This window comes from Piliocolobus tephrosceles, chromosome 3 (assembly GCF_002776525.5).
Source record: "Piliocolobus tephrosceles isolate RC106 chromosome 3, ASM277652v3, whole genome shotgun sequence".
NCBI lineage: Eukaryota > Metazoa > Chordata > Mammalia > Primates > Cercopithecidae > Piliocolobus > Piliocolobus tephrosceles.
Window position 1 is genome coordinate 81,678,366 of NC_045436.1, and position 27,764 is coordinate 81,706,129.

The 27,764-nt window shown below is 36.0% G+C and overlaps 1 protein-coding gene across 7 annotated transcripts in view; it reads left to right on the forward strand.

The window, feature by feature from the left end:
* LOC113224983 (B-cell scaffold protein with ankyrin repeats) overlaps positions 1 to 27,764 on the forward strand; it is a 227,903-nt gene that overhangs the window by 139,584 nt on the left and 60,555 nt on the right. For all 7 annotated transcript variants that reach the window (XM_026455030.1, XM_026455025.1, XM_026455026.1 and 4 more), the window contains one exon: positions 527 to 723. In XM_026455030.1, the coding sequence (XP_026310815.1) occupies positions 527 to 723 (197 nt within the window). The remainder of the gene's footprint in view (positions 1 to 526; positions 724 to 27,764) is intronic.

Genomic DNA, 27,764 nt, shown 5'->3' on the forward strand with positions numbered 1-27,764 from the left:
TCACCTGTATTTTCTGTTGCAGTTAGTTTGTCAAAGAAAAATTTTATATAGAAATCTAGTATAACCCCTCAAAGAATTTCATGTTTATTTCAACTTTGGAAGGAAGCAAACTAGGCAGGGAGGTAGAATATAAAATTATTTTATAGATGAACTTACAGAATCTTTTTAATTTAGTGTTTGGTTAATGTCTAGGTACATTCAAAAGGAGTTACTACAGCATGTTTTTCTTTCTTTTTTTTTTTTTCATTTAAGAGGTTGATGTGGCTTTTTAAATTAAACAATTAAACTTATCTGACAAGTAAGATTGGTGCATTAATGCTAGTGAGAATATGAGTTTACATTTATTTTAATATAGGAAATTAAGTGAGGGGAAGATTCTAAATTGCTAAAACTATTGATGGTTTCTTACACAAAAAGTCTGCTGTGCTTTGTGGGAATTATTTTTAGGAGTACATTGTGTTAGACCTTTTAATGAGATTGCCAATAAAATCAAAACATTAAATCCTACTACTTCTTATGCTTACAGATATTCATTTCAAAGAACTTCCAACTCTTCTCCACTGTGCAGCAAAGTTTGGCTTAAAGAACCTGGCTATTCATTTGCTTCAATGTTCAGGAGCAACCTGGGCATCTAAAATGAAAAATATGGAGGGTTCAGACCCCGCACATATTGCCGAAAGGCATGGTCACAAAGAACTCAAGAAAATCTTTGAAGACTTTTCAGTAAGTTTTTTTTTTTTTTTTTAATTATATCTCTGTATATTCTGTTTGATATTGTAGAAGAAACTGTAAGAAGAAAAAATCTACTACCTTTACCATTTTGTTTAAGAGTCTAGATAAGGCACTATTAGGCACATGAAAAAAGATCAGTAATTGTGGGTTGCAGAAAAACAATTTGATAATAATTCAAAAAGTCTACCTAATAGAAAATTTATTTGTTTATTTATTATTTTATTTATTTATTTATTTTTGAGAAGGAGTCTTGCTGGATCACCCAGGCTGGAGTGCAGTGGTGCTGTCTTGGCTCACTGAGAGCTCTACCTCCCGGGTTCACGCCATTCTCCTGCCTCAGCCTCCCGAATAGCTGGGACTACAGGCGCCCACCACCACGCCCGGCTAATTTTTGCATTTTTAGTAGAAATGGAGTTTCACCATGTTAGCCAGGATGGTCTCAAACTCCTGACCTCAAGTGATGCGCCCCGCCTCAGCCTCCCAAAGTGCTGGGATTACAGGCGTGAACCACCGCGCCCAGCCTAAAAAGTGAATTTATGTTGCTTAAGTTTGTTTTCCTTATGTGATTCCTTCTCCTCTTCCCTGTTAAGTCCCAATTCTGTCTTATGTAGGTTGAAGCCCCAAATTACAGAACACTTTTTGAAGAATGTTAATTTTGTAAGAATGTAACCTAAAGAAGATTTTAAGAAGGAGGGGATGCTATCTCAGTACATAAAACATACTTTGTATTTCCATAATTGTGTTTAGAAAAGCAATTGTTTTTCTGTTTGTAACAAAGATATGCACATTTTGCTCCAGAAAGTGAATTATACTCTGATGGCTCTTTGGAAAATATAATGGGACAATGATTATGCTGGTAAATTATCAAAATTTGTCTTTGAGTATTTAAAACAAGTAATTTTGTTGTCAAAGAAGAGTTAATATAGAATATGTAAATCCTGTAAGCTTCTGGTTATTTTAGCATTTATTATGATTGTCAGATTAAGTCAATCTAATTAATATTGGACTTCAAAAACAATCATTGGTATTTGAAATTTCTGGAGAGTATATTTAAAATAAGTATAGAACATGAAGTTTTATGACAAAATTAATAAACTCCTAATTTTTAGTCTTAGGTCCTTCAAATCAGAAATAACCATTCTTTTTATTTCTGGAAGGATTTTAGATAGTGATTGTCATATATGCTAGTTTTTTTTCTGTTTGTCTGTTTTTGTTTTTGTTTTAGATGTGCTTTTTGGAAGCAGCAAAGTTTTATTTTTTTTCTTCAATTTTTATACTTTAAGGTCTAGTGTACATGTGCATAATGTGCAGGTTTGTTACATATGTATACTTGTGCCATGTTGGTGTGCTGCACCCATCAACTCGTCAGCACCCATCAACTCATCATTTACATCAGGTAAAACTCCCGATGCAATCACTCCCCCAACCCCTCTCCTCATAATAGGCCCCTATGTGTGATGTTCCCCTTCCCGAGTCCAAGTGATCTCATTGTTCAGTTCCCACCTATGAGTGAGAACATGCGGTGTTTGGTTTTCTGTTCTTGCGATAGTTTGCTGAGAATGATGGTTTCCAGCTGCATCTATGTCCCTACAAAGGACACAAACTCATCCTTTTATATGGCTGCATAGTATTCCATGGTGTATATGTGCCATATTTTCTTAATGCAGTCTGTCACTGATGGACATTTGGGTTGATTCCAAGTCTTTGCTATTGTGAATAGTGCCGCAATAAACATACGTGTGCATGTGTCTTTATAGCAGCATGATTTATAATCCTTTGGGTATATACCCAGTAATGGGATGGCTGGGTCATATGGTACATCTAGTTCTAGATCCTTGAGGAATCGCCATACCATTTTCCATAATGGTTGAACTAGTTTACAATCCCACCAATAGTGTAAAAGTGTTCCTATTTCTCCACATGCTCTCCAGCACCTGTTGTTTCCTGACTTTTTAATGATTGCCATTCTAACAGGTGTGAGATGGTATCTCATTGTGGTTTTGATTTGCATTTCTCTGATGGCCAGTGATGACGAGCATTTTTTCATATGTCTCTTGGCTATATGCATGTCTTCTCTTGAGAAATGTCTGTTCATATCCTTTGCCCACTTTTTGATGGGATTGTTTGTTTTTTTCTTGTAAATTTGTTTGAGTTCTTTGTAGGTTCTGGATATTAGCCGTTTTTGTCAGATGAGTAGACTGCAAAAATTTTCTCTCATTCTATAGGTTGCCTGTTCACTCTGATGGTAGTTTCTTTTGCTGTGCAGAAGCTCTTTAGTTTAATGAGATCCTATTTGTCAATTTTGGCTTTTGTTGCCATTGCTTTTGGTGTTTTAGACATGAAGTCCTTGCCCATGCCTATGTCCTGAATGGTATTCCCTAGGTTTTCTTCTAGGATTTTATGGTATTAGGTCTAACATTTAAGTCTCTAATCCATCTTGAATTAATCTTCGTACAAGGAGTAAGAAAAGGATCCAGTTTCAGCTTTCTACTTATGGCTAGCCAATTTTCCCAGCATCATTTATTAAATAGGGAATCCTTTCCCCATTTCTTGTTTTTCTCAGGTTTGTCAAAGATCAGGTGGCTGTAGATGTGTGGTATTATTTCTGAGGACTCTGTTCTGTTCCATTGGTCTATATCTCTGTTTTGGTACCAGTACCATGCTGTTTTGGTTACTGTAGCCTTGTAGTATACTTTGAAGTCAGGTAGTGTGATGCCTCCAGCTTTGTTCTTTTGACTTAGGATTGTCTTGGCAATGTGGGGTCTTTTTTGGTTCCATATGAACTTTAAAGCAGTTTTTTCCAATTCTGTGAAGAAACTTATTGGTAGCTTGATGGAGATGGCATTGAATCTATAAATGACCTTGGGCAGTATGGCCATTTTCACAATATTGATTCTTCCTATCCATGAGCATGGGATGTTCTTCCATTTGTTTGTGTCCTCTTTTATTTCACTGAGCAGTGGTTTGTAGTTCTCCTTCAAGAGGTCCTTCACATCCCTTGTAAGTTGGATTCCTAGTTATTTTATTCTATTTGGAGCAATTGTGAATGGAATTTTATTCATGATTTGACTCTCTGTTTGTCTGTTACTGGTGTATAAGAATGCTTGTGATTTTTGCAGATTAATTTTGTATCCTGAGACTTTGCTGAAGTTTCTTATCAGCTTAAGGAGATTTTGGGCTGAGACAATGGGGTTTTCTAAATATACAATCATGTCATCTGCAAACAGGGACAATTTGACTTCTTCTTTTCCTAACTGAATACCCTTTCTTTCTTTCTCTTGCCTGATTGCCCTAGCCAGAACTTCCAACACTATGTTGAATAGAGTGGTGACAGAGGGCATCCCTGTCTTGTGCCAGTTTTCAAAGGGAATTTTTCCAGTTTTTGCCCATTCAGTATGATATTGGCTGTGTGTCTGTCATAAAAAACTCTTATTATTTTGAGGCACGTTCCATCAATACCGAATTTATTGGGAGTTTTTATCATGAAGGGCTGTTGAATTATGTCAAAGGCCTTTTCTGCGTCTATTGAGATAATCATGTGGTTTTTGTCTTTGGTTCTGTTTTTATGCTGGATTACGTTTATTGATTTGCGAATGTTGAACCAGCCTTGCATCCCAGGGATGAAGCCCACTTGATCATGGTGGATAAGCTTTTTGATGTGCTGCCGGATCTGGTTTGCCACTATTTTATTGAGGATTTTTGCATCGATGTTCATCAGGGATATTGGTCTAAAATTCTCCTTTTTTGTTGTGTCTCTGCCAGGCTTTGGTATCAGGATGATGTTGGCCTCATAAAATGAGTTAGGGAGGATTCCCTCTTTTTCTATTGATTGGAATAGTCTCAGAAGGAATGGTACCAGCCCCTCCTTGTACCTCTTGTACAACTTAGCTATGAATCCATCTGGTCCTGGACTTTTTTTGGTTGGTAGGCTATTAATTATTGCCTCAATTTCAGAGCCTGCTGTTGGTCTATTCAGGGATTCAGCTTCTTCCTTGTTTAGTCTTGGCACAGTGTAAGTGTCCAGGCCATTATCCATTTCTTCTAGATTTTCTAGTTTATTTGTGTAGAGGTGTTTATAGTATTCTCTGATGGTAGTTTATATTTCTGTGGGGTTGGTGGTGATATCCCCTATATCATTTTTTATTGCATCTATTTCATTCTTCTCTCTTTTCTTCTTTGTTAGTCTTGCTAGCGGTCTATCAATTTTGTTGATCTTTTCAAAAAACTAACTCCTGGATTCATTGATTTTTTTGGAGGGTTTTTTGTGTCTCTATCTCCTTCAGTTCTGCTCTGATCTTTGTTATTTCTTGTCTTCTGCTAGCTTTTGAATGTGTTTGCTGTTGCTTCTCTAGTTCTTTTAATTGTGATGTTAGAGTGTCAATTTTAGATCTTTCCAGCTTTCTCTTGTGGGCATTTAGTGCTATAAATTTCCCTCTACACACTGCTTTAATTGTGTCCCAGAGATTCTGGTATGTTATATCTTTGTTCTCATTGGTTTCAAAGTACATCTTTATTTCTGCCTTCATTTTGTTATGTACCCAGTAGTCATTCAAGAGCAGGTTATTCAGTTTCCATGTAGTTGAGTGGTTTTGATTGAGTTTCTTAGTCCTGAGTTCTAGTTTGATTGCACTGTGGTCTGAGAGACAGTTTGTTAAAATTTCTGTTCTTGTCCATTTGCTGAGGAGTGCTTTACTTCCAATTATGTGGTCAATTTTGAAATAAGTGTGATGTGGTGTTGAGAAGAATGTATATTCTGTTGATTTGGGGTGGAGAGTTCTGTAGATGTCTATTAGGTCTGCTTGCTGCAGAGATGAGTTCAATTCCTGGATATCCTTACTAACTTTCTGTCTCATTGATCTGTCTAATGTTGACAGTGGGGTGTTGAAGTCTCCCATTATTATTGTATGGGAGTCTAAGTCTCTTTGTAAGTCTCTAAGGACTCGCTTTATGAATCTGGGTGCTCCTGTATTCGGTGCATATATATTTAGAATAGTTAGCTCTTCCTGTTGAATTGATCTCTTTACCATTATGTAATGGCCTTCTTTGTCTCTTTTGATCTTTGATGGTTTAAAGTCTGTTTTATCAGAGACTAGTATTGCAACCCCTGCTTTTTTTTTGTTCTCCATTTGCTTGGTAGATCTTCCTCCATCCCTTTATTTTGAGCCTATGTATGTCTCTGCATGTGAGATGGGTCTCCTAAATACAGCAGACTGATGGGTCTTGACTCTTTATCCAGTTTGCCAGTCTGTGTCTTTCAATTGGAGCATTTAGTCCATTTACATTTAAGGTTAATATTGTTATGTGTGGACTTGATCCTGCCATTATGATATTAACTGGTTATTTTGCTCGTTAGTTAGTTCTTCCTACCCTCGATGGTCTTTACATTTTGGCATGTTTTTGCAATGGTTGGTACCAGTTGTTCCTTTCCATGTTTAGTGCTTCCTTCAAGGTCTCTTGTAAGGCAGGCCTGGTGGTGACAAAATCTCTCAGCCTTTGCTTATCTGTAAAGGATTTTATTTCTCCTTCACTTACGAAACTCCGTTTGTCTGGATATGAAATTCTGGGTTGAAAATTCTTTTCTTTAAGAATGTTGAATATTGGCCCCTACTCTCTCCTGGCTTGGAGAGTTTCTGCCGAGAGATCTGCTGTTAGTCTGATGGGCTTCCCTTTGTGGGTAACCCGACCTTTTTCTCTGGCCACCCTTAAGATTTTTTCCTTCATTTCAACTTTGGTGAATCTGACAATTACGTGTCTTGGAGTTGCTTTTCTTGAGGAGTATCTTTGTGGCGTTCTCTGTATTTCCTGAATTTGAATGTTGGCCTGCCCTACTAGGTTGGGGAAGTTCTCCTGGATGATATCCTGAAGAGTGTTTTCCAACTTGTTTCCATTTTCCCCCTCACTTTCAGGCACCCCAATCAGACGTAGATTTGGTCTTTTTACATAATCCCATACTTCTTGCAGGCTTTGTTCACTTCTTTTTCTTTAGATTTCTCTTCTTGCTTCATTTCATTCATTTGATCTTCAATCGCTGATACTCTTTCTTCTAGTTGATCGAGTCAGTTACTGAAGCTTATGCATTTGTCACGTATTTCTCGTGTCATGGTTTTCATCTCTGTCAGTTTGTTTATGGCCTTCTCTGCAGTAATTATTCTAGTTATCAATTCTTCCACTCTTTTTTCAAGATTTTTAGTTTCTTTGCGCTGGGTACGTAATTCCTCCTTTAGCTCTGAGAAGTTTGATGGACTGAAGCCTTCTTCTCTCATCTTGTCAAAGTCATTCTCCATCCAGCTTTGATCCGTTGCTGGCGATGAGCTGCGTTCCTTTGGAGGGGGAGATGCGCTCTTAGTTTTTGAATTTCCAGCTTTTCTGCCCTACTTTTTTCCCATCTTTGTGGTTTTATCTGCCTCAGGTCTTTGATGATGGTGATGTACTGATGGGATTTTGGTGTGGGTGTCCTTCCTGTTTGTTAGTTTTCCTTCTAACAGTCAGGACTCTCAGCTACAGGTGTGTTGGAGATTGCTTGAGGTCCACTCCAGACCCTGTTTGCCCGGGTATCAGCAGCAGAGGCTGCAGAAGATAGAATATTGCTGAACAGCGAGTGTACCTGTCTGATTCTTGCTTTGGAAGCTTCCTCTCAGGGGTGTAGGCCACGGTGTGAGGTGTGGGGTGTTGGTCTGCCCCTAGTGGGGGATGTCTCTCAGTTAGGCTACTCAGGGGTCAGGGACCCACTTGAACAGGCAGTCTGTCCGTTCTCAGATCTCAACCTCTGTGTTGGGAGATCCATTGCTCTCTTCAAAGCTGTCAGACAGAGTCGTCTGCGTCTGCAGAGGTTTCTGCTGCTTTTGTTGTTGTTGTTGTTGTTTAGCTTTGCCCTGTCCCCAGAGGTGGAGTCTACAGAGACAGGCAGGCCTCCTTGAGCTGCTGTGGGCTCCACCCAGTTGGAGCTTCCCAGCGGCTTTGTTTACCTACTTAAGTCTCAGCAATGGTGGGCGCCCCTCCCCCATCCTCGCTGCTGTCTTGCCCCTAGATTGCAGACTGCTGTGCTAGCAATGAGAGAGGCTCCGTGGGCTGGCGTGGGACCCTCCTGGCCAGGTATGGGATATAATCTCCTGGTGTGCCCATTTGCTAAGACCCTTTGTAAAGCGCAGTATTGGGGTGGGAGTTACCTGATTTTCCCAGTGTTGTGTGTCTCAGTTCCCCTGGCTAGGAAAAGGGATTCCCTTCCCCCTTGAGCTTCCCAGGTGAGGCAATGCCTCGCCCTGCTTCAGCTCTCTCCCTGGTCGGGCTGCAGCAGCTGACCAGCACTGATTGTCTGGCACTCCCTAGTGAGATGTACCCAGTACCTCAGTTGAAAATGCAGAAATCGCCTATCTTCTGTGTCGCTCGCGCTGGGAGCTGGAGACTGGAGTTGTTCCTATTCGACCATCTTGCTCCCTACGCCCATGTGCTAGTTTTTAACTAGTTATCACGCTTTATCTGATGAGGGCATTCATTTTCATAATTGTTCACTGTATGCGGGCATTGAATAGGGCAGCATGGTATCTACCTCAGGTAAGTCAATTCAGTTTTGGATATTTTCCATTAATACTGTTATTTAATACATTTTTGGTGCCTGTCTTTAACTCTGTACAACTCTATTCTTTAATTTTTAGCCACTGGTACACTGGGTTAAAATTTTCCCTAGAAGTCCTATCATCTAGGGATGCTTTCTAAATTAATTCCTGATTTTCAAAAAGTCATTCTTCCACTTCTTGCTCTCCAGTAAAGACTCACCTTTTGACAGATGCAACCCCATGCACACTTCAGGTGCTCCATAAGTAACAAAATACTACATAATGATGACAGTAGATATGAAAGTAAGTACAATGGTAGGATGTGAGGTTTGATGGATGTGGGATATAATTTTTTTTCTCTTATACCCTCTCAGTATTTATACCTCTGCTCCTGCAATAACAGCGCTGATAGAAGTTGATTGCTATCATTGTCTCTAGGTGACAATCACTCTTTCATAGTTGCTGCATTCTAATTTGACAGTTATACTTGATAATTATTGTGTGAAATTTGTTACATAATTTTCTATAGTATCTTTGTAAGCTGTTATTTCTGCCTGAATGTCTACAGTAAACGTTACCATTATAATTAGGATAGATCCATTATTTTGTGAATGTTCTGCTGTCAGTAAGGAATTGACTGTAACTGTTGCAAGTGCCAACAGATCTGTCAATGAGTTTTCATGACCCTGGATAATTTTATATAGAATAATTTTGCAAGCTATGAAGGCCTTTTTGCAAATGTGTAATTAAGAAAATGAAACATATGTATTGTATTTTGACCCACATGGAAAAATATTTCCTGTCAATTTATATGACACATGAATTATTCTTCTAATTATCAATTTTATTTAAAATAAATTTGAGAGTCATATCTTCTTACTGAAGGTATGCCAGATAAGCAGATGTTGACACTATCTATTCTAAATACTGTTAGCTAAGTCTTGTAAAAAGTGTATGTAAACCTGATGGAGAAAAGTGAAATCTCATTATGCTACTAAAATACTTCACTGTTGTTTTAGAAGCATCTATATCACTTCAATGTTATAATGACCTAGATTCTGAAATATCTGAGATCATCACATATGCATTCAAATTTTTCATGAACTATTGTTTCAGAATAGTTTAAAGGAGCAGATATTTTTAAGTTTGAGGTTTACAATCTACCAGTGGACTATATTTCTACTGAAGAAATATCTATTTTTAAATTCCAACGTATTTTGGTCCCAACTAATTTACTGATTTGTTCAGTACTTCCTAATGCCCCATCAATAAAACATTGCTCATTTTAGAATTCCACAGGGAGTTACAATACAGTGATTTGGGTCATCACTGAATGAAGTGGGTAGAAGGAAAAAGCCAATTGTGATTTTAGAAAAATACAGAGAAAACACAAAAGCATTAGCAAGCATTAATAAACCAAGTGGCACCCATGTCTTATTGTTAGGTATGTGAAGGAAGAGGATGAAGATGAAGAAAAGAATGAGGAAGGAGGGGAGGAATAGAAAGAAGGAGAGAAGGAGGAGAGTAGGAGAAGAAGAGGATCTGAAATTACATTTCTTACATTGCTTCATGACATTTTTTATTTGAGAGGTTAATAATTTATACACAGTCTATAAACAGAGCCTCTTCATTATGAATGAATAGCTTTCATGTTTTGATCAAGTTATGCAATTAACATCTGTACTTCATTTATGTGTTCAGTGCTATTACTGGATGATAATATCATATATTTCTATAATCCATAAAGTCTTTCAAATATCTACTCATTATTCAGTTTCTGACAATGTCACCTGAGAGAATTAATATGAAAAGTAGGTGGGAAAAGGGCAAAATATTTTGTACTGAAATTCACAACTGGGTATGAACAACGATTTGCTTAGCATTATTCATAAGGAAAGCCCAGGACATTTCAAATAGTAAACAGTGACACTGATGATTGATTCAATCTTCAGAAACTTATCTCTTAAATAAAACGTGAATGAAAAGTTGAAAACAAACTGGAACTTGGCCTCAGATTGAGGTACCTTGAGATTTAAGATAAAGAGTACAAGACTAGTCTGTACTTTAGGCAAATAGATATAAATACTATCTGCTTGTATTAGTTCAGATATGTCACCCCATCCATCCCCTTCAGTTTAAAACCCTTAACAAAATGATTACATCAATGTGTAAATAGACAAGGAAAAGTACATTCTCCTCTGTTGGCCAGCTATGGAATTGGAGCAGGTGTTCGCTTATCTTAGAAACAATATCCAGAAAATATCTTTTTTCTTCCACCACTGTGTTCACTTGTAGTTTGGTTTAAATATGTATACGCTGTTAATTATAAATATTCATGAAGAAAATTTAAGAAATGGGAAAATCAGCTTTCCATACACATTCTCTAACTGGCTTTTCAGGAGTACTCCTGATTGGGAATCTTTCTATGGCTCATATGTGAGATGGGATTCCTGTGGCATCAGGCTCTCCTTAATCTATCCCTACACTGCTCTTTGTCCCTGTGGACACTGGGCCCGTGTGTGTGTGTGTGTGTGTGTGTGTGTGTGTGTGTGACAGACAGATTTTGTTGTCCTCCAGTATCTGACTGACAGGCCCTAATCTTTTTCAGATAGTCAAGGGCTTGGGTTTAAAATACATGTATGGAGGGGTAAGTGTTGAAGTACTTACGATATCCCTAATGTAAAGCAATAATTGACTGGCTAATATAGAGAACCGATTACTCAGAAGTTAGGTTTTGTGTTTAGGCTAGTAGTAAACATTCACTCTCCTTGGCTCTTTATTTCTCTCATTCTCAGCATTGCCCTCCCAGTACTTTACAAGTAGATTGTTCCATTTAATTCAGTGTTTATCAGTGTTATATAATTTAGTTTAAATGGCAGCATATCCTGCTTTGCCTATGTATTTTTTTCTTTCTTATAAGTCTGGAGGCTCATGAAGCATAGTGGGCTCTCCTCTCCTCCCATCATCAGGTACAGTAAAGGTGCTCAGCATGTATTTTTCTCATTGATGGTGCAGAAGATCGGTGTCCAATTTAAAGACTTGTCTTATTTCACTTTCCCAATCATGTATGTAAATTGGTCCCATATGCTAAATAAAATAATTGGTCATATTTCCTATACTTGGAATTTTTTAAAAGTTTAGTTTCAGAGACTTCATAGACAGCCCTACTGCTTGTCTTCAGCATATATTTTAATAGGCCCAACTAGTATGAATTTTGGAATCCTGGCCTTTATTCAATATTGATGTTCTGTTCTGTTAGAATTGAAGAAACTGGAATAAGTCACATAACTGCACTTGACTGTATGCATTATAAATTTATGTGTCAGTTATGTGCTTGAAACTACTTAGGAATCTCTTTCAAAAATCTGGCTATCACAGAATTTTTCTCTTCTCTAAGTCATCAGACCCAGTTTTGATGCCCTAACTCTGCAGCTCTAAACATGCTATGCAAACTCCCTTAAATCTCTTTTCTGTATTTTCCTTTACTCCTAGAGTCTTGAGATTCAGTCAGGTCTGGATTTTAAACTTAACTTCACCAAAAACTAAGTTTGCATCCTTGGAAAAAATAATTCCTTATAGAGCACTTTAGGATTTGATGAAATGAATGTGAAATTATTAAATATATAGAAGACCCACAAAAAATATTGCATTCACCTTATTTTCTGTTGGCTTATTGTTATTCATATCAAATTTAGACTTCACCATCAATCAGACCTTTTCTTTTCTTACATCATTAATCTCTCCCATTATACTGACTCTTCCTTGAACAAACGTTTCAACTATATATATATATATATATATATATATATATATATATATATACATGCTTTACGTAGACATATAGTTTTCCATTGTTTAAAGACTCTCTCTATATATATACATGCTTTGCATTTAGCTCACTACTACAGCCGCTCTGTCAAAGGCCATAACTAATCAACCATATATCAGATCCAGTGGATTTCTTTCAGACATCTTTTGGCACAACCTTTGACACTGCTTTCCTTGACCCTGCCCTTTTTCAGAAGGTCCACTGACCCCTTGTGACTTTCTTGTCTTCCCCATCAGCAAAGGTTCTTTCTGCACTCTTTTCACTTATTATTAAAAGGCAGTATCATAACTGGAACAAATGAAATCATGTAGAATTTGTATGAAGCAGAAGAAAAATTATAAACGAGATTTTAAATAAGCACTTAATGGGGAAAGGTGAAGGATTCATATGGTGAAAAAAATGGGATGTGCGGTGTGTGAAGAAGGCAGAGTAGGTAAACTCTGACTTCTTAGGCCAGAAAACCAAATCTTGTTATTGATTTTTTTCACAGAATTTATTATTTTTTAACTTATGATAATGACCTACAAAAGACTATGCACCTATTAAAAGAAAACTTAACATTTTATATAATATTTTGATAAAACATATACCAAGAAATGTTTGTAGAGCCCCCAAAGAGCTCATACACAACTTAATGGTAAGTACATAAAAATCTAGTTGTTTGTGGTATTTTTTGCCTACTCATAATGTAAGAAAATACTTGATTTTCAATTATTTATTTACATGCTTTGCACAGGTTGTATGCTTAATGCAATGTGTATGATATAGCTAGATTCAAATAGAAAAAAACTGTAAAAATAATTTTCCCTAATTAATTATATGAGTTATATTATTTAGGAAAACTGTCTTTAGGGTATTTGTCAGTAGAATGTTCATTAGGAAAGACATTTCTCATGTCCACTAAGCCCAGTGTGTGAGACTGCTTAAAGTAATCTCTTTCTCCCAGAAATCATGTTAGTTTGGTTTAACAGAGTCAAGCAAAAACCCCATTTGTAATTCTCAGGAATAGCTATTCTCAGATGTCACAGCCCCTGTTTTCTCAGTGTTTTTCTATGTAATAAATGATTTATGTTTTCATAAAGTTGCTAGAATAGCTACCAGTGTCTGTATACTCTCTTTCCATATACAAAGAATATAGTTTTTTAAAAGTTTTCCTGGGTTCTCATTCATTATTCTGCTTCAGCAGAGGAGGAAACAAAAGCAGAAAGGGTCAGGTTGATGTACAGCTAGGCTGCATACAGTATAATCATTTGGCGGTGAGGTGGGGAGGAGAGCAAGCATCACTGGGAGAAGCAAGATGAGTAAAATATTTGAATAGTCCTTGAATGTTTTTACAACTCAGACACATAAACAGATTATTGCATTATCAATTTACATCACCAAAAGAGAAATTAGCCCTAAAGTTCAACAAAATAGAGGTTTTGTAAAATGAATATAGTGTGTGATTTGTGTTTCCAATTTCTTGAATAAGCATAATGTATTATATTCTTCATTCAGGGTTTTTATATCAGAAATGTTATATTCTCATAAAAACATGAGACACACATTTTTCATAATGTAGACATTTGTTATCCTTTTTATTCCAAGGTCTGTTTACTCCTTTATTTCATAACTTCCCTCAATTGAATAATTAGTATTAAAAAATAACTTACTGTTAAAAACTGTTCTAGGAACAATGACCCTTTTGATAAACCTTAGAGGGCACTTTGTCCTAGCAACAGCTGAAGTCTGAAAAGCCACATCTTATTTTTCCAGGCAGAAGGGAATCTTAGCCCTTTCAGGAGATATCATAATTTTATTCCTAAATGAGGTTTACCTTGTAATATTTATTTGAATATCTATTTATTCTCACTTTTGAAAAAATAGTCTTTGGAGTTAGGGTGAGGCCCTCTATCTACACTTTAAGCTCATTTCCCACTGTTCTCAGATATATGGAACAGAGCTGGGGTGGAAAATTTAGATATAACAGCTATATAGTTCAGAAGAATTTAGAATATATTTGCTTTTATCTTCATTGTACCAAATGCCATAGCTGCTGCCAATGCAATCATGGTATATGAGGACAAGTGATGATATGATTTTGATTACCTATGCCTCAGTAGGTAATTATTTTTATTCTCATTGCATTAAAATTAATTCAGTACCCACAAATAACAAGGCAATTTATGAAAGTGATAGAGGAAGATAACATACATGTACTTACAGTTCTTTTCCAATAGAGATCCTTAATACATCATTAAATAATTTTTTAAAGTTGAAACAGTATCTTATTCTAAATAGGTAATTCATTATATTTTATACATTTGCTTCAGATTGTGGCAGTCTCCAGGATTCTATTAAGCATCACATCCTTGCCTATGGGGGCTAAATGGTCTTTAAAACCCCTTGGAGACCTAAGTTTTTGTAATTTTTAGAGTTCTGATTTCTCAGAAACCTTCTAAACTTCAGATCTTTTATTTTTTTTCTCTCTTCTTTCAAAGCAATTAGCTTTACCTGTAGAACAGGGTAACCTAGAGCTGTCACTTACATGCCTGCTGGTCAAAAGGAAATACAATTTCAGAGAATGCAAAATTAATCACTTATGGTAATTAAAGCAATCGGTATTGACACCATATCTGTAGAGCGTGGCCCTCATGAAACAAACACATGGCATTGTCCTTTCAGAAGGAAAATATGCAAAGGCAATTGAATTATAATTTCATTGGAAAAATATTGTTCTTGGAAATTCATCTCCATTAATTGGCTTTGAATTTCCATCATTCTTGATTCTTGAAGATAGAAAAGGGTATTTAATATAATCCAATGTAGATTGGGTATATACTTTTGTACTAATATCTTGAAATTGTTTTTACTTGAAATTCATAAAAAGGCCTCTCCAGGCATATGAAAAGAATCAGATTTGTATTATGAAAAAACAAGAATATTCATCAAATATTACAGCTCTGAGCCTCAACAATATAATTTCTTTTTCATTTCTCCTTATGTAGCAACATTCTCTTTGTGATATATATAGATGTGAGAAAGTAAAGATTATGATTGACTTATTCTGCCTATAAAAAAATACAGTATAAAAAGAAAATAAATGGCACCAGTTGAAGGCTAAATTTTGGGTTTGTTTTACATAAATTAATCAATCCTCACTTGATCCAGAAAACAGTCTCCAATTTTAGTTTAACAAATAGATTGATTGAGTTCAACAAATACTTATTGACTACCTATTAGGTGCCAAGCATTTTTCTAAACACTGGAAATTCGGAACAGACCAAAACTCCTACCCTAATGGGAAATAAGACTATACATAAATAAATATGTACAATGTGTCCAGTGGAAATTAATGTTTAAGGCCAGGAAGAAATAGAAAGAACTACATTGTGTAAAGTGGTGTGTGAAAGGAGATGGGAGGGGGAACAATTTTGAAATGAGTAGTCAGAGAAGTATTCACTGAGGAGTTCTTTTTGGTAACTACCTACAACTATGAAAGAGAAATTCATGCATTTATATGGACAGGTATTCCAATAAGAGAAAATGGCACAAGGGCAAAGGCTCTGGTAGGATATGAATATCCACAAAAGAGTCAGTTGGCCAATGTTACTGAAGCAAAGTAAATGAGAAAGAAAAGACGTAGTAATGGATGGCCACAGAAAGATAAGTAAGGCCAGATCTGTAGGGCTGTATAGGCAATGATGAGAATTTGGTATTTTGGAGAAACGCATTAGAGAATTCTGAGAGACATTGTATTGGTCTGTTTACACACTGCTATAAAGAACTGCCGGAGGCTGGGTAATTTATAAAGAAAAGAGATTTAATTCACTCACAGTTCCACATGACTGGGGAGGCCCCAGGAAACTTACAATCATGGCAGAAGGGAAAGCAGTCACATCTGATATGGCTGCGGGTGAAAGGAGAGGAGGAATTGCCAAACACTTATAGACCATCAGATCTTGTGAAAACTCATTAACTTTCATCAGAACAGCATGGGGGAAAACTGCCTCATGATTAGATCACCTCCCACCAGGTCCCACCCTGGACATATGGGGATTGTGGGGATTACAATTCAAGATGAGATTTGGGTGGGGACAAAGAGCCAATCTGTATCAGGCATCATATGATTTAAATTGCTCAGAGTCACAACTATATTGATCACAGACTGTACAGGGCAACGAGGACAGATCAGACCTGATTGGCAACTACTCCCATAATCCAGATGATAGATGATAAAAAGATGGTAGTTTACACTAGGATGACAGCCGCAAAGACAACCAGAAGTGGTTAGGTTTGAAATATGCCATTGTTTTATAGTATAGAAAATGGAATTTACTGACTTTGGAGGTGGAATATAAAAGAAAGTGAGTAGTTACTGATATTTCCAAGTATGTTGGTAGAAGCAGAGGATGGAATTATTTGCCACTTACTGAGATGAGGAAGACTGAATGAAGAAATGGTTTGTTAAGAAAAATCAGGAGTTTGGCTTGAGACACGTTAAATTTGAAATGCCTACTATATTCCAAAGTTTGGAAGTAGAGGTTATAGGGAGTACCAACAGAAAAGGCCAACAGTGAGCAGCATTTGAGGTAGGAAGAGAATCAAGAAATCTCTTGACCTGGATGCCAAGTAAAAGAAAGATTTTCACAGATGAGGTAGAGGACAGCTACATTAAATGCTACTGACAGGTCAACTAAGATAGGACAGATAATCAAATTTTTGATTTAGCAACATGTGTATGTATATTTTTATGTGCGTATTTATATATTTATCCTTAAAATTAGTCATCATAGTAATAAGCCAATAAGTGTCCAATATTGGAATATTGGAAAGATGATTTATTGGGAGATGAGAGAGATTAAGATAAAATTTTCTAATGAAGCATGAGCTCTATGATACTTCGGGGACAATTCTGATGAATATTTTGCTCTAATTTAGTTTGTCCCAAATACGTCTTATTAGCTGTTTGTGGAAACAAGAGTGAAGCATGATGCTATTTTAGAAATACATTTCTTGACATGTGGTTTGGAATCCCTCATGAAAATGTAAAGAAGGAGACAACATTCAGTCTCCAGCTGGTATGAGTGTCTTGTGGAGAAAGTGAACTGTCAGGGGGAAAAAAATCAGAGCATTTTTATCTGTCAGACATTAATGTCCATTCATAGTGTCAAATCATAAACTCAGATCCCTGGTTTGAGCCTGTGGCTGAGATTTCAGCCTAGGCAAGAACATCTCTCCTTTTATTAGTGTTTAATTTTCTTTTCTCAGTACTGCCGAGTTCACTTATTCAAACTTGGCTCTTGGTAAAATATTGGTAAGCCAATTAATCCATTTCCTTAATGAGAACTCTCTATTGTAAGAATAGGTAACTGCATAGACTTATATTGAATCTATCAATCCTGGATTTGAAGGGGAGAATGCCAATTATCCAAGCAATCTGGTTCATTACTGCAGTATTGGACGACGTCGCTAAATAAGCCTACAGTGCAACTACAATAGCACTGTGGGAGTGGGGAGCAGCGCCAGGCACTGAACATTTGTTCAGGGCCTATTATATGCCAGATTGCGTTAGAAGCTTTATGCACACCCTCTCATTCCACGTTCTCTACCACCCTCTGGGGAATTTCTACTTAGTTTACATTTTGAGAAACTGAGGCTAACCAGTTGGAGAGTTAGTGAGCTGTGAAGCCACCAAATAGCCTCCAAAAGATGGCTACTCATAAAAACCTACTAATTTTATGGTCTCACTTATTGAATTCTGTAATGATTCAAATGATTCTTTCCAATTTTGGCTTCTTCTTTGTTCTTTTCTTGACATTCCAACCTGCTGTCCATACAATGCCTCTGAATAAAACATCTTTCTCATCACTATACTATTATCATAATAATTCCCAAATATTTAGCAAGCACTCAGTATACATCTGATGTGTTAGGAACTGTTCGTGAGGGAAGGAGAAAGGAGGAAACCTTGTACTTTGACTTGTCTCTAAAATCTACTTCATGAAACATCAGATTGTTGGAAGGCCCAAATTATATATATGAAAGGCCTTTGGGATTTGTAAAGCTTCAGCACCATTTTTATTATCACCATTTTAAAACTTCACATAAATAAATTTTAATCTTTTAAACACTTTGAAAGTGAATTATTTTAATACTTAAGTCAGTTCTAATTTAAAAAACTATATGACACATGAATTTTTCTCTCTTTTCTACTGTATATGGCTTTCAAAATGAATGTTGGAAACAATATTTATCAAATTTTCTCCTTAAACAGATTAAACTGTAACATTTTCTCAGGGAAGGAATATATGTACTATCCTTTGTTTTTTGTCCGTTTTCTACTTATTAAGTCCATGGAGTTTTTCAATTCTCAGAAAAATTTAAGTTGCAATCATTTAAAGTAGCCAGAGATTGCATTTAGCAACATTCAGCTAATGTTGATAACCCTTCTTGGTGCTTATATTGTATTAATAGTTTGTTGGGGGGAGACTGAAAATGAATAAACATACAAAGTAATTTCAGAGAGTGATAAATGCTGCGATTTTTTTAATTAGTAAAAAAAATTTAATTGAAGTATAGTTACAAGAAATAATGATATATTTGTTACACCACGCTCAGTATCACGTTATATAAATAAAATATTCATTTAATATTAATTTTTCATTCTCTCATGGCATCTTCATAACACTTCTAATCAGGTAATTAGTATATAATCATTAATATAGTAATAAATTCAAATCTAGAATGTTTCCTTTATTAGACTATAAATTTGATGAGAACATATCAGAGTTTATAGTTCCATAGTAACTATATGTATGTGGATATTGGTTGAATATCTCTCCCACAGAACTGTAAAATTTTGTGAGAGTGTGTGTTCATCATCGTATCTGCCATGCTCAGCAGTGGCTATCTCTGAGTAGATGCTCTCTACCTCCCCCCATTTTCTCTTTGTGTGTGTGTGTTTATATGTGTATATATGAAGATTTATATATTCGTTCACATATTCATTCTTTTATGTTGTATAAAAGGAATAAGTTCTTTCTAAAGTTATTGGACACATACTATTTGTTGAATATTGTTACAGTTACAGTAACATAAGACAGACAAGTCACTAGTCTCATGATCTCACATTTGAAAGTGATAAACAAGGGAGGGAGTGTTCTTTATTATCTGTCCTTCTTCAAAATTCTAACTTTACCCCCATAGCCCTTAGCCAGTGAAATATCAGATAGTAGTTAAGTACTTTGGAAAAAAAGAACATGTTAGTATAAAAGCCAAAAACAATAAAATTAGCAAACAGCTACGTACTATTATCTGTTTTTGCTGCTTTATGATAACAGCTCAGTCCTACTATCCATGTTTTACAGATGAGGAAATTGAAGCACAGAGTGTTTAAGTGCTTGCCCAAGGTCACACATTTGGTAATAAGTAGAGCTTGGATTTGAACCCAGGCAATGTAGCTCTACATGCTTTAACATGGCACTAGATTACATCTAATACTTAGAAAAGGTACACTTAATGTTTTTTAGTATGTTCTCTAACAGTTTTTCCCACTACAGATCTGACGGACAATCTTTCTGTGTAAAATTATTGCTAAACATCACAAAGAATTCAATTCAGCTGGAAGTCTGGGTCCAAATTCAGTTTTACCTGTGTTTTATGCAGATGGACTAAAGCACTTCTCAATACAGAATACAGAATACAGACAAAGAAAATACCAAATTCTAGTTTTTATAAGTCGAGTTACATTTAGGTATGGCTGTCACATACCTAACTTTTTAACACTGTCCTTTGCTCTGTTCTTTGACTGCTTTATTACCACAGTTTTATTGACTCTCAAGAGTATTGTGATGGTTAATTTTATGTATCTACTTGACTGGGCCACAGGATGCCCAGATATTTGGTCAAACATTATTCTGGGTATTTCTGTGGGGATAATCTGAATGAGATTAACATTTAAATTTGTAGTCTGAGCAAAGCAGATTGCTTTCCCAAATATCGATGAGCTTCATCCAATGAGTTGAAAGCCTGAATAGAACATAACTGGAAACTTTCCTTGATCTGGAATGTCTGTGTTTTCCTGCCTTTGGTCGCGAACTTAAGAATCAACTCTTTCTGTAATTCCTTCTGCCAGCCTTTGGACTAGAACTATACTATAGGATCTTCTGGTTCTCAGGCCTTTGGACTTAGATTAAAATGACACCATTGGCTTTCCCGGGTCTCTAGCTTGCCAGTTGCAGATTTGGTCACTTACGAGTCTCCATAATTGCAAAAGTCATTTCCTTATAATTAGTCTCTTTCTATATAACATATGTACATCCTATTGATTCTGTTTCTCTGGTGAACTCTGACTAATACAAGTATTGATTTGATTTTAATTCTCTATGACATTTTCTTCCCTCAGTCTTTCATAAAATCAAGATGAGGAAATAATCTCAATGCTAGTTTAATCATATCCTGTTACAGTTTGCTGTTGGAGTTGAAACTGAGTGTGGGATATTGACATGAAGAGAGGGCTGGAGGGCTGGAGATGATATGCAGAGCCCTAGAAGGCAGAAAGAGAGCAGCAGAAACATGGGTCACAGGCGAAGCTATAAAAATCCGTAACAACTCAGGAGTAATTAACTAATTTGTTTTAGGAAAATAACATGAAAAATGATTAAAATATTCCTTTACAAGAAAATGTAGTTAAAGATCCTTTGGTGATTTTCAAGTACTTCCTAGGAAGTATTTTAAAAAAGTAAAGGGACCTGTTTTAATAGCTGAAAAGTTCCACTGACTGTTAGTAGATGGATGTTAAATGCCTTGTAATGTGGAGGACAATCCCTCCCTGTTAAGAACTGGCCTATCCAAAATGTCAGTGGATCCTTCCTTAAGAAATACTAGCAAAAGATTTTCCGCCAATCCCACTCTAACCTTAATAAACCTAGAATTAAACTGTTTCCATATTCTTCCTGATTTCCTTATCCCTTTGACAAGTAGATCTATTAAACAGAATTTGAATAATGTTTATATATGTGTGTACATATGCCTATGTTTGTGTATGTACAGAAAATTTCTGTTTCACTAACTATGAAGTTAAAATTTGGAGTTTTTAAAGGGGACTTTTCTTTAAATTTCACCTCAGTTGTCCTATTATAAGTTTGTTTCCTTAAATATTTATATATAAAAATTTTAATAATTTGTAGTATGTCAGAAAATGGAGGACTTCCATGTTGCTAGAGACAACTATCACCTTATTACCAGAGAGCACAGCTTAGATAGCTTCTAAAAGGAAAACTGAAGATAAAATTGTAGCTGATGTATTATATATCATCTGCTAAATGTCTATTTCCTACTTAAATGAGATATTTCTCTTCCTTGTGAGTAATATTTTTACACTTCTGAAAGAAGAAATATTGTGAGACCACTCATTCCTCTGGGAAAATATATACTGTATACATGTACTGGAGGAGACGGAACACAAAGGTGTTCTTTTCAACAAACCAACCTCTCACAGATAGATTAAAAACAAAACAATAGATTTTGTGCATGGTTAAAAATTACAGAGTAAAACTAAATTTATATTTAGTGTATAGCTCTATAGCTATATTTTAGCTTTGTAAAATGGACCTGGCAAAGGTATTTATATAGGGCTGTCTGATATTATTGTCTTTTCCCTGTAGTTTTGAAATGGCTTATATTTTGGCAATACCATATTATCACCTAGAAAATGTACACTGAAAAATACTCTTGCTTCCACAACTTGTAGTGTGAATTAGCTACATTACAAACTCTCTTCCTGTTCAAATGCAAGCATGAGTTTTAGACATAATAATGGCATGAATACCTAGCAAATGGCTAGTTTGAAAGTTAGCAAAAACAATGGCCCGTGGTAGGGATAGGACCATAGAAAGGGAGATTATTTGGAGAAACTAGTGGAAATAAGATTTAGAGTTTTATTTATGTTGGAGTAACAGGTAGTGTATTCAATGGCCACCAGAGAATCCGGTAAGAAAGGGAAAAAAAAAAAAAAAAAAAAAAGGCTAAGCTTAAGAGCATTCACTGGCAGTAATTTCTTTTCAGAAAAAACAAGTCAATGGAAGAAAAGCATATTAAAGGGGTGTGGGGTTTTACATGGCTGTGCCACTGGCACCTTCTGCCCAATACACAAGGATTGTTATGTTTGTAACCTAATAAAGGTGAGTATTTTCCAGGGCAGTGGTTCTCACTATTGTGTTGCAGTCTCTTCACAAACATATCGTCACATTTGATTCATAAGTTATTTTAAAATATAATTTAGCATATATAATTTTAAATTGATAGCTATCAAAGAAAATGTTGAGCTAGGTAGCACAATGCAATATAGAGACAGGAACAAATTATTGTGAAAATCAGCATTAAGGAAGTAGCATCAACTGTGTAGCAATGGAAAACCAAACATTTATTGAAAGAGTGAGAATTCTGTCTCACAGCCTAGTGGAAGGTGGTCAGGGCAGTAAACAGCTCTATTCAGATCTCATGACAATGCTGAAGGGCTACCAAACTGATAGTGCCCTGACTGTGTATAGTTTTATAAATTCTGTGAGATGCTATCATTTATGAGTCCAGATTACCCCATGATTAGTGCTGGCTGTTTTAGAGTGAGTTGAGTCTTCATCTGTTTGGTTTGCTGCCAAATAAATGAACAACAACAGCAACAACAACAATAACAAAACCCTGGTGTCTGAATGCATATTTTATTGCAACCATGTAAATATTGTGAACCCTGGCTTAGGGTCTGGGTGCCACCAGCAAGCTTCACAGGGCATGAAGCCAAGAGATAAGGGTAAAGCCATTAAGTACATAGAATAGGATCTCTTACTACTAGAAAGAAGTCCAAACATGTTGCAATAACTGATGAAATTTCCAGAGTAGATAAAATCCCTTGTTAGCAGCCTAAGGGTATGCTGAATATTTTGAAACAGCTTAGTATTAATTTAAAAAAAAAAAAAAAGACTGCAGTCCTACAACTTACTTGTTTGAAATGAGCCTCTCAATATGTTTCTACCCATGGTATACTAAGGGGGTAGACTGAATTGTGTATGTGACATTGACATACTAAGAAGCTACAATGAGAAACAGACAGTTGGGAGGAGTGGAGGGGAAATGATGACTGCGGTCACTGAAGGAGAAACTCTTCATCCCTTTGGTGGAAATAAAAGAAAAGTATGAGCAGTGAGAGCCTCCATCACATGCATCCCAAATGAATTTTAGAAACCAGAGCTACTCCTTTGTCTTGAGATTTGTGATGAGATCTCCTTGTGTCATTTCTGTCAAAACAAGACAATCAAGAATTAATAAGCCTTCCTAATTAATGTAACCAGTGACCTTATGACCATAGCTGAAACATAACCAAACAAAAAGCCAAAACAAAACCACTGACTTACCTATAAACTATCAGAACAATTCATAAATAAATGGACAATTCCCTATGTAGCACTGTAACAAGCACTATTGTGACTGCACTGATATTCTAATGCCATTTCAAAACAATTTTACCAGGAGAACTTCTTTCAAATTTCATACATATTTACCAATGCCACAATTCTTCATTGTACACTTATTTTATGAGCCATGTTTATCTGCCCTTTTCATAGCAATACCATGGCTAACTCTCTTGCTGAAATGTCATCTTCTTCATGAGATCTCCTCTGACCATACTATTTTAAATTGCCAATACCCACCCCACTTCATCTGCCATTCTAATTCCCCTTTATTTTTGTTCAACTTTTTCTTTTTGCCATAGCACTTATCACTTTCTAGAATACCTCATGGTAGCCTTTATTGTCTACCTTCACCTCACCCCAACCCATCCCCAGAATATAAATACCATGAAGACAGGGATTTTTGTTTTCTTTTTATTTAATTAAAAATCTTTTTATAGTTGAAGAAAGCAGGTTACCCAAATTAACATAGTAAAACTGAACACCCACACTGTAATTCTAAAAGCAAAGCAATGAAAAAAGTTATAAGAAAAGGTCTTAAGTAGTCAGTCAGGAAAACAGCTGTGTCAGAAAATTGCCTTGTGAATGTAAATTGAAATGTAAATCTTTCTGTGGGCTGTTAACTTGCTGAAAAATACATGTGGCTCATTAGTGGGGCACTGGGACTACTCATTAGTTAAGTGGAGAGAAATATACCATTAATGTCTTAACCCGAGACCCATAATCTACTTTCTGAGAAGGTATTTCTTTTAACTTTTGAAATCACTTATCAAGAATTTTTTGAAAGAGGGGAAGTTAAAAGGAATCTTTTTTGAATTCAACACATTTATTATTTAATTTATCATCAAATGCTATTGAAAATCTTATCTATGTGTAACACCATAATTGATAGAATCTGTCATCTTTCCCTCAAGTAATTAGTTTGGGGGTGGGGCCCTAGGGAATATATGAAACATGGAATAAATCCTCTCTCTACATTCATGTTAAGACGTTTAATTACCAGAAATAAATCCATACATCTACAGTGAACTCATTTTTCACAAAGGTGCTAAGAATATACCTTGGAGAAAAGACAGTCTCTTCAATAGATGGTCCTGGAGAAACTGGATATTCATATGCAGAAGAATGAAACTAGACCACTGTCTCTCACCGTATACAAAAATCAAATCAAAATGGATTAAAGACATAGATCTAAGACTTCAAGCTATGAATCCACTAAAAGACAACATGGGGAAACCCTCCAGCACATTGGTCAGGGCAAAGATTTCTTGAGTAAACCCTATAAGCACAGGCAAACAAAGCAAAATTGGACCACATCAAGTTAAAAGGTTCTGCACAGCAAAGGAAACAATAAGCAAAGTGAAGAGACAACCCACAAAATGGGAGAAAATATTTGCAAACTACTCATCTGACAAGAGACTTATAACCAGAAAATATATATGATATGTATATATCATATATATGTATACATGATATATATGTATATATGATATATATCATATATCATACATAATATTTTGCCTAAAAAATAGGCAAAAGATTTTAATAGAGATGCCTCAAAAGAAGACATACAAATAACAGACATATGAAAAGGTGCTCAACATCATTGATCATTAGAAAAATGCAAATCAAGACTACAATGAAATGTTATCTCACCCCAGTTAAAATGGCATATATCCAAAAGACAGACAATAACGAATACTGGTAAGGATGTAGAGAAAAGGGAACTCTCATACACTGTTGGTGGGAATGTAGACTAGTATAACCACTATGGGGAACAGTTTGGAGGTTCTTCAACAAACTAAAAATAGAGCTACCATATGATCCAGCAATCCCACTGGATCCCAAAAGAAAGAAAATCAGTATTTCGAAGAGATAACTGCACTTCCATGTTTATGGCAGTACTAGTCACAATAGCCAATATTTGGAAGCCACCTAAGTGTCCTTCAGCAGACAAATGGATAAAGAAAATGGGGTACGTATTCACAGTGGAATACTATTCAGTCATAAAAAAGAATGCAGTCCTTTTGTTTGCAACACCATGGATAGAACTGGAGGACATTATGTTTACTGAAAGAAACCAGGCATTGCAAAACAAACTTTGCATATTCTCATGCATTTGTGGGAGCTAATTAAACTGAAGAGCTTCTGCACAGCAAAAGAAACTATCATCAGAGTGAACAGGCAACCTTATAGAATGGGAGAAAATTTTAACAATTTATCCATCCACAAAGGGCTAATTTCCAGAATCTACAAGGAACTTAAACAAATTTACAAGAATAAAAAGACAAACAACCCCATCAAAAAGTAGGTGAAGGTTATTAACAGACACTTCTCAAAAGAAAACATTTATGCGGCTAACAAACATATGAAAAAATGCTCATCATCACTGGTCATTAGAGAAATGCAAATCAAAATCACAATGAATACCATCTAATGCCAGTTAGAATGGTGATCATTAAAAAGTCAGGAAACAACAGATGTGGAGAGGATGTGGAGAAATAGGAACGCTTTTATACTGTTGATGGAAGTGTAAATTAGTTCAACCATTGTGGAAGACAATGTGGTGATCCCTCAAGGATCTAGAACCAGAAATGCCATTTGACCCAGCAATCCCATTACTGGTATATAGCCAAAGGATTATAAATCATTTTACTATAAAGACACATGCACACATGTGTTTATTGCAGTGCTATTCACAAGGCAAAGACTTGGAACCAACCCAAATGCCCAATAATGATAGACTGGATAAAATACTGTGGCACATATACACATGGCCACATGTGTATGGCTGCATGGAATACTATGCAGCCATAAAAAAGGATGAGTTCATGTCCTTTGCAGGGACATGGATGAAACTGGAAACCATAATTCTCAGCAAACTAACACAGGAACAGAAAACTAACACCGCATGTTATCACTGATAAGTGATAGTTGAACAATGAGAACACATGGACATAGGGAGGGGAACATCACACACTGCGGCCTGTCGGGGGTTTGGGGTCTAGGGGAGGATTAGCATTAGGAGAAATACCTAATGTAGACGACAGGTTGATGGGTGCAGCAAACCACCATGGCACATGTATACCTATATAACAAACCTGCACGTTCTGCACACGTATCCCAGAATTTAAAGTATAATAATAATAAAACAATTGAATGCATAGAGATAGGAATAAAATGATGGTTACCAGAGACTGGGAAAGGTAGTGAGGATGGGGGAAAGTGGGGATGATTAATGGGTAAAAAGATATAGTTAAATAAAATGAATAAGATCTAGTATTTGATAGCACAACAGGGTGACTACAGTCAATAATAATTGTACATTCCAAAATAACTAAAAAAGTATAGCTGGAATGTTTATAACACAAATAAACAGGCAACCTATCGAATAGGAGAAAATTATTGCAATCTATCCATCCACAAAGGTCAATATCCAGAATCTACAAGGAACTTAAACAAATTTACAAGAATAAAAAAACAAACAACCCCATCAAAAAGTAGGTGAAGGATATGAACGTCACCTCAAGCTAAATGCTTGAGGTGATGGATACCCCGTTTACCCTGATGTGATTATTATACAATGCATGCCTATATCAAAATATTTCATGTACCCCTTAAATATATATACCTACTGTGTACCTCAAAAGATTAAAAGTAAAAAAGTTACCAGGAGAAATAAAAACCATAACAACACATATATCAAACTTGAGTACATGAATGAAAGATAGCTCTTGGGGAACTTCATTCCATAAAAGCTATTTACTGTAATGATAATGACTAACGGCAATGCATCCCAAGCTGATCTGCAAGGCCTTTGCATGCAGAGTGTGAATGTATGTTCTCTGTTCATACACCCATATTTTATAAAAATTATGCAAAGCAAATTATACTCAGTCCCCAAAGTACTTTAAACTACGTTCAGTCAACACTCATCTCTCCCTATCTCAGGCAATAATAACGTGGTCTAAGCTGCAAAAGCTGTGGTTTCTTCACCCTGCATTCCTGAAAATCACAGGCCAAGCAGTAGCTGTGATTTATCACCCCTCTACCTGAGATGCAGCATTTCCTGAAATGCGATCTGATGAAATCTTTTGCCAAAATCCCCATTCTTCCAATATTTTGAATTTTTGTCATTTTTCCTAGTTTTGCAAGAATCCATTTGTTTCCCAAATGGGTTCTACCGTCAGGACTATTTCCAGT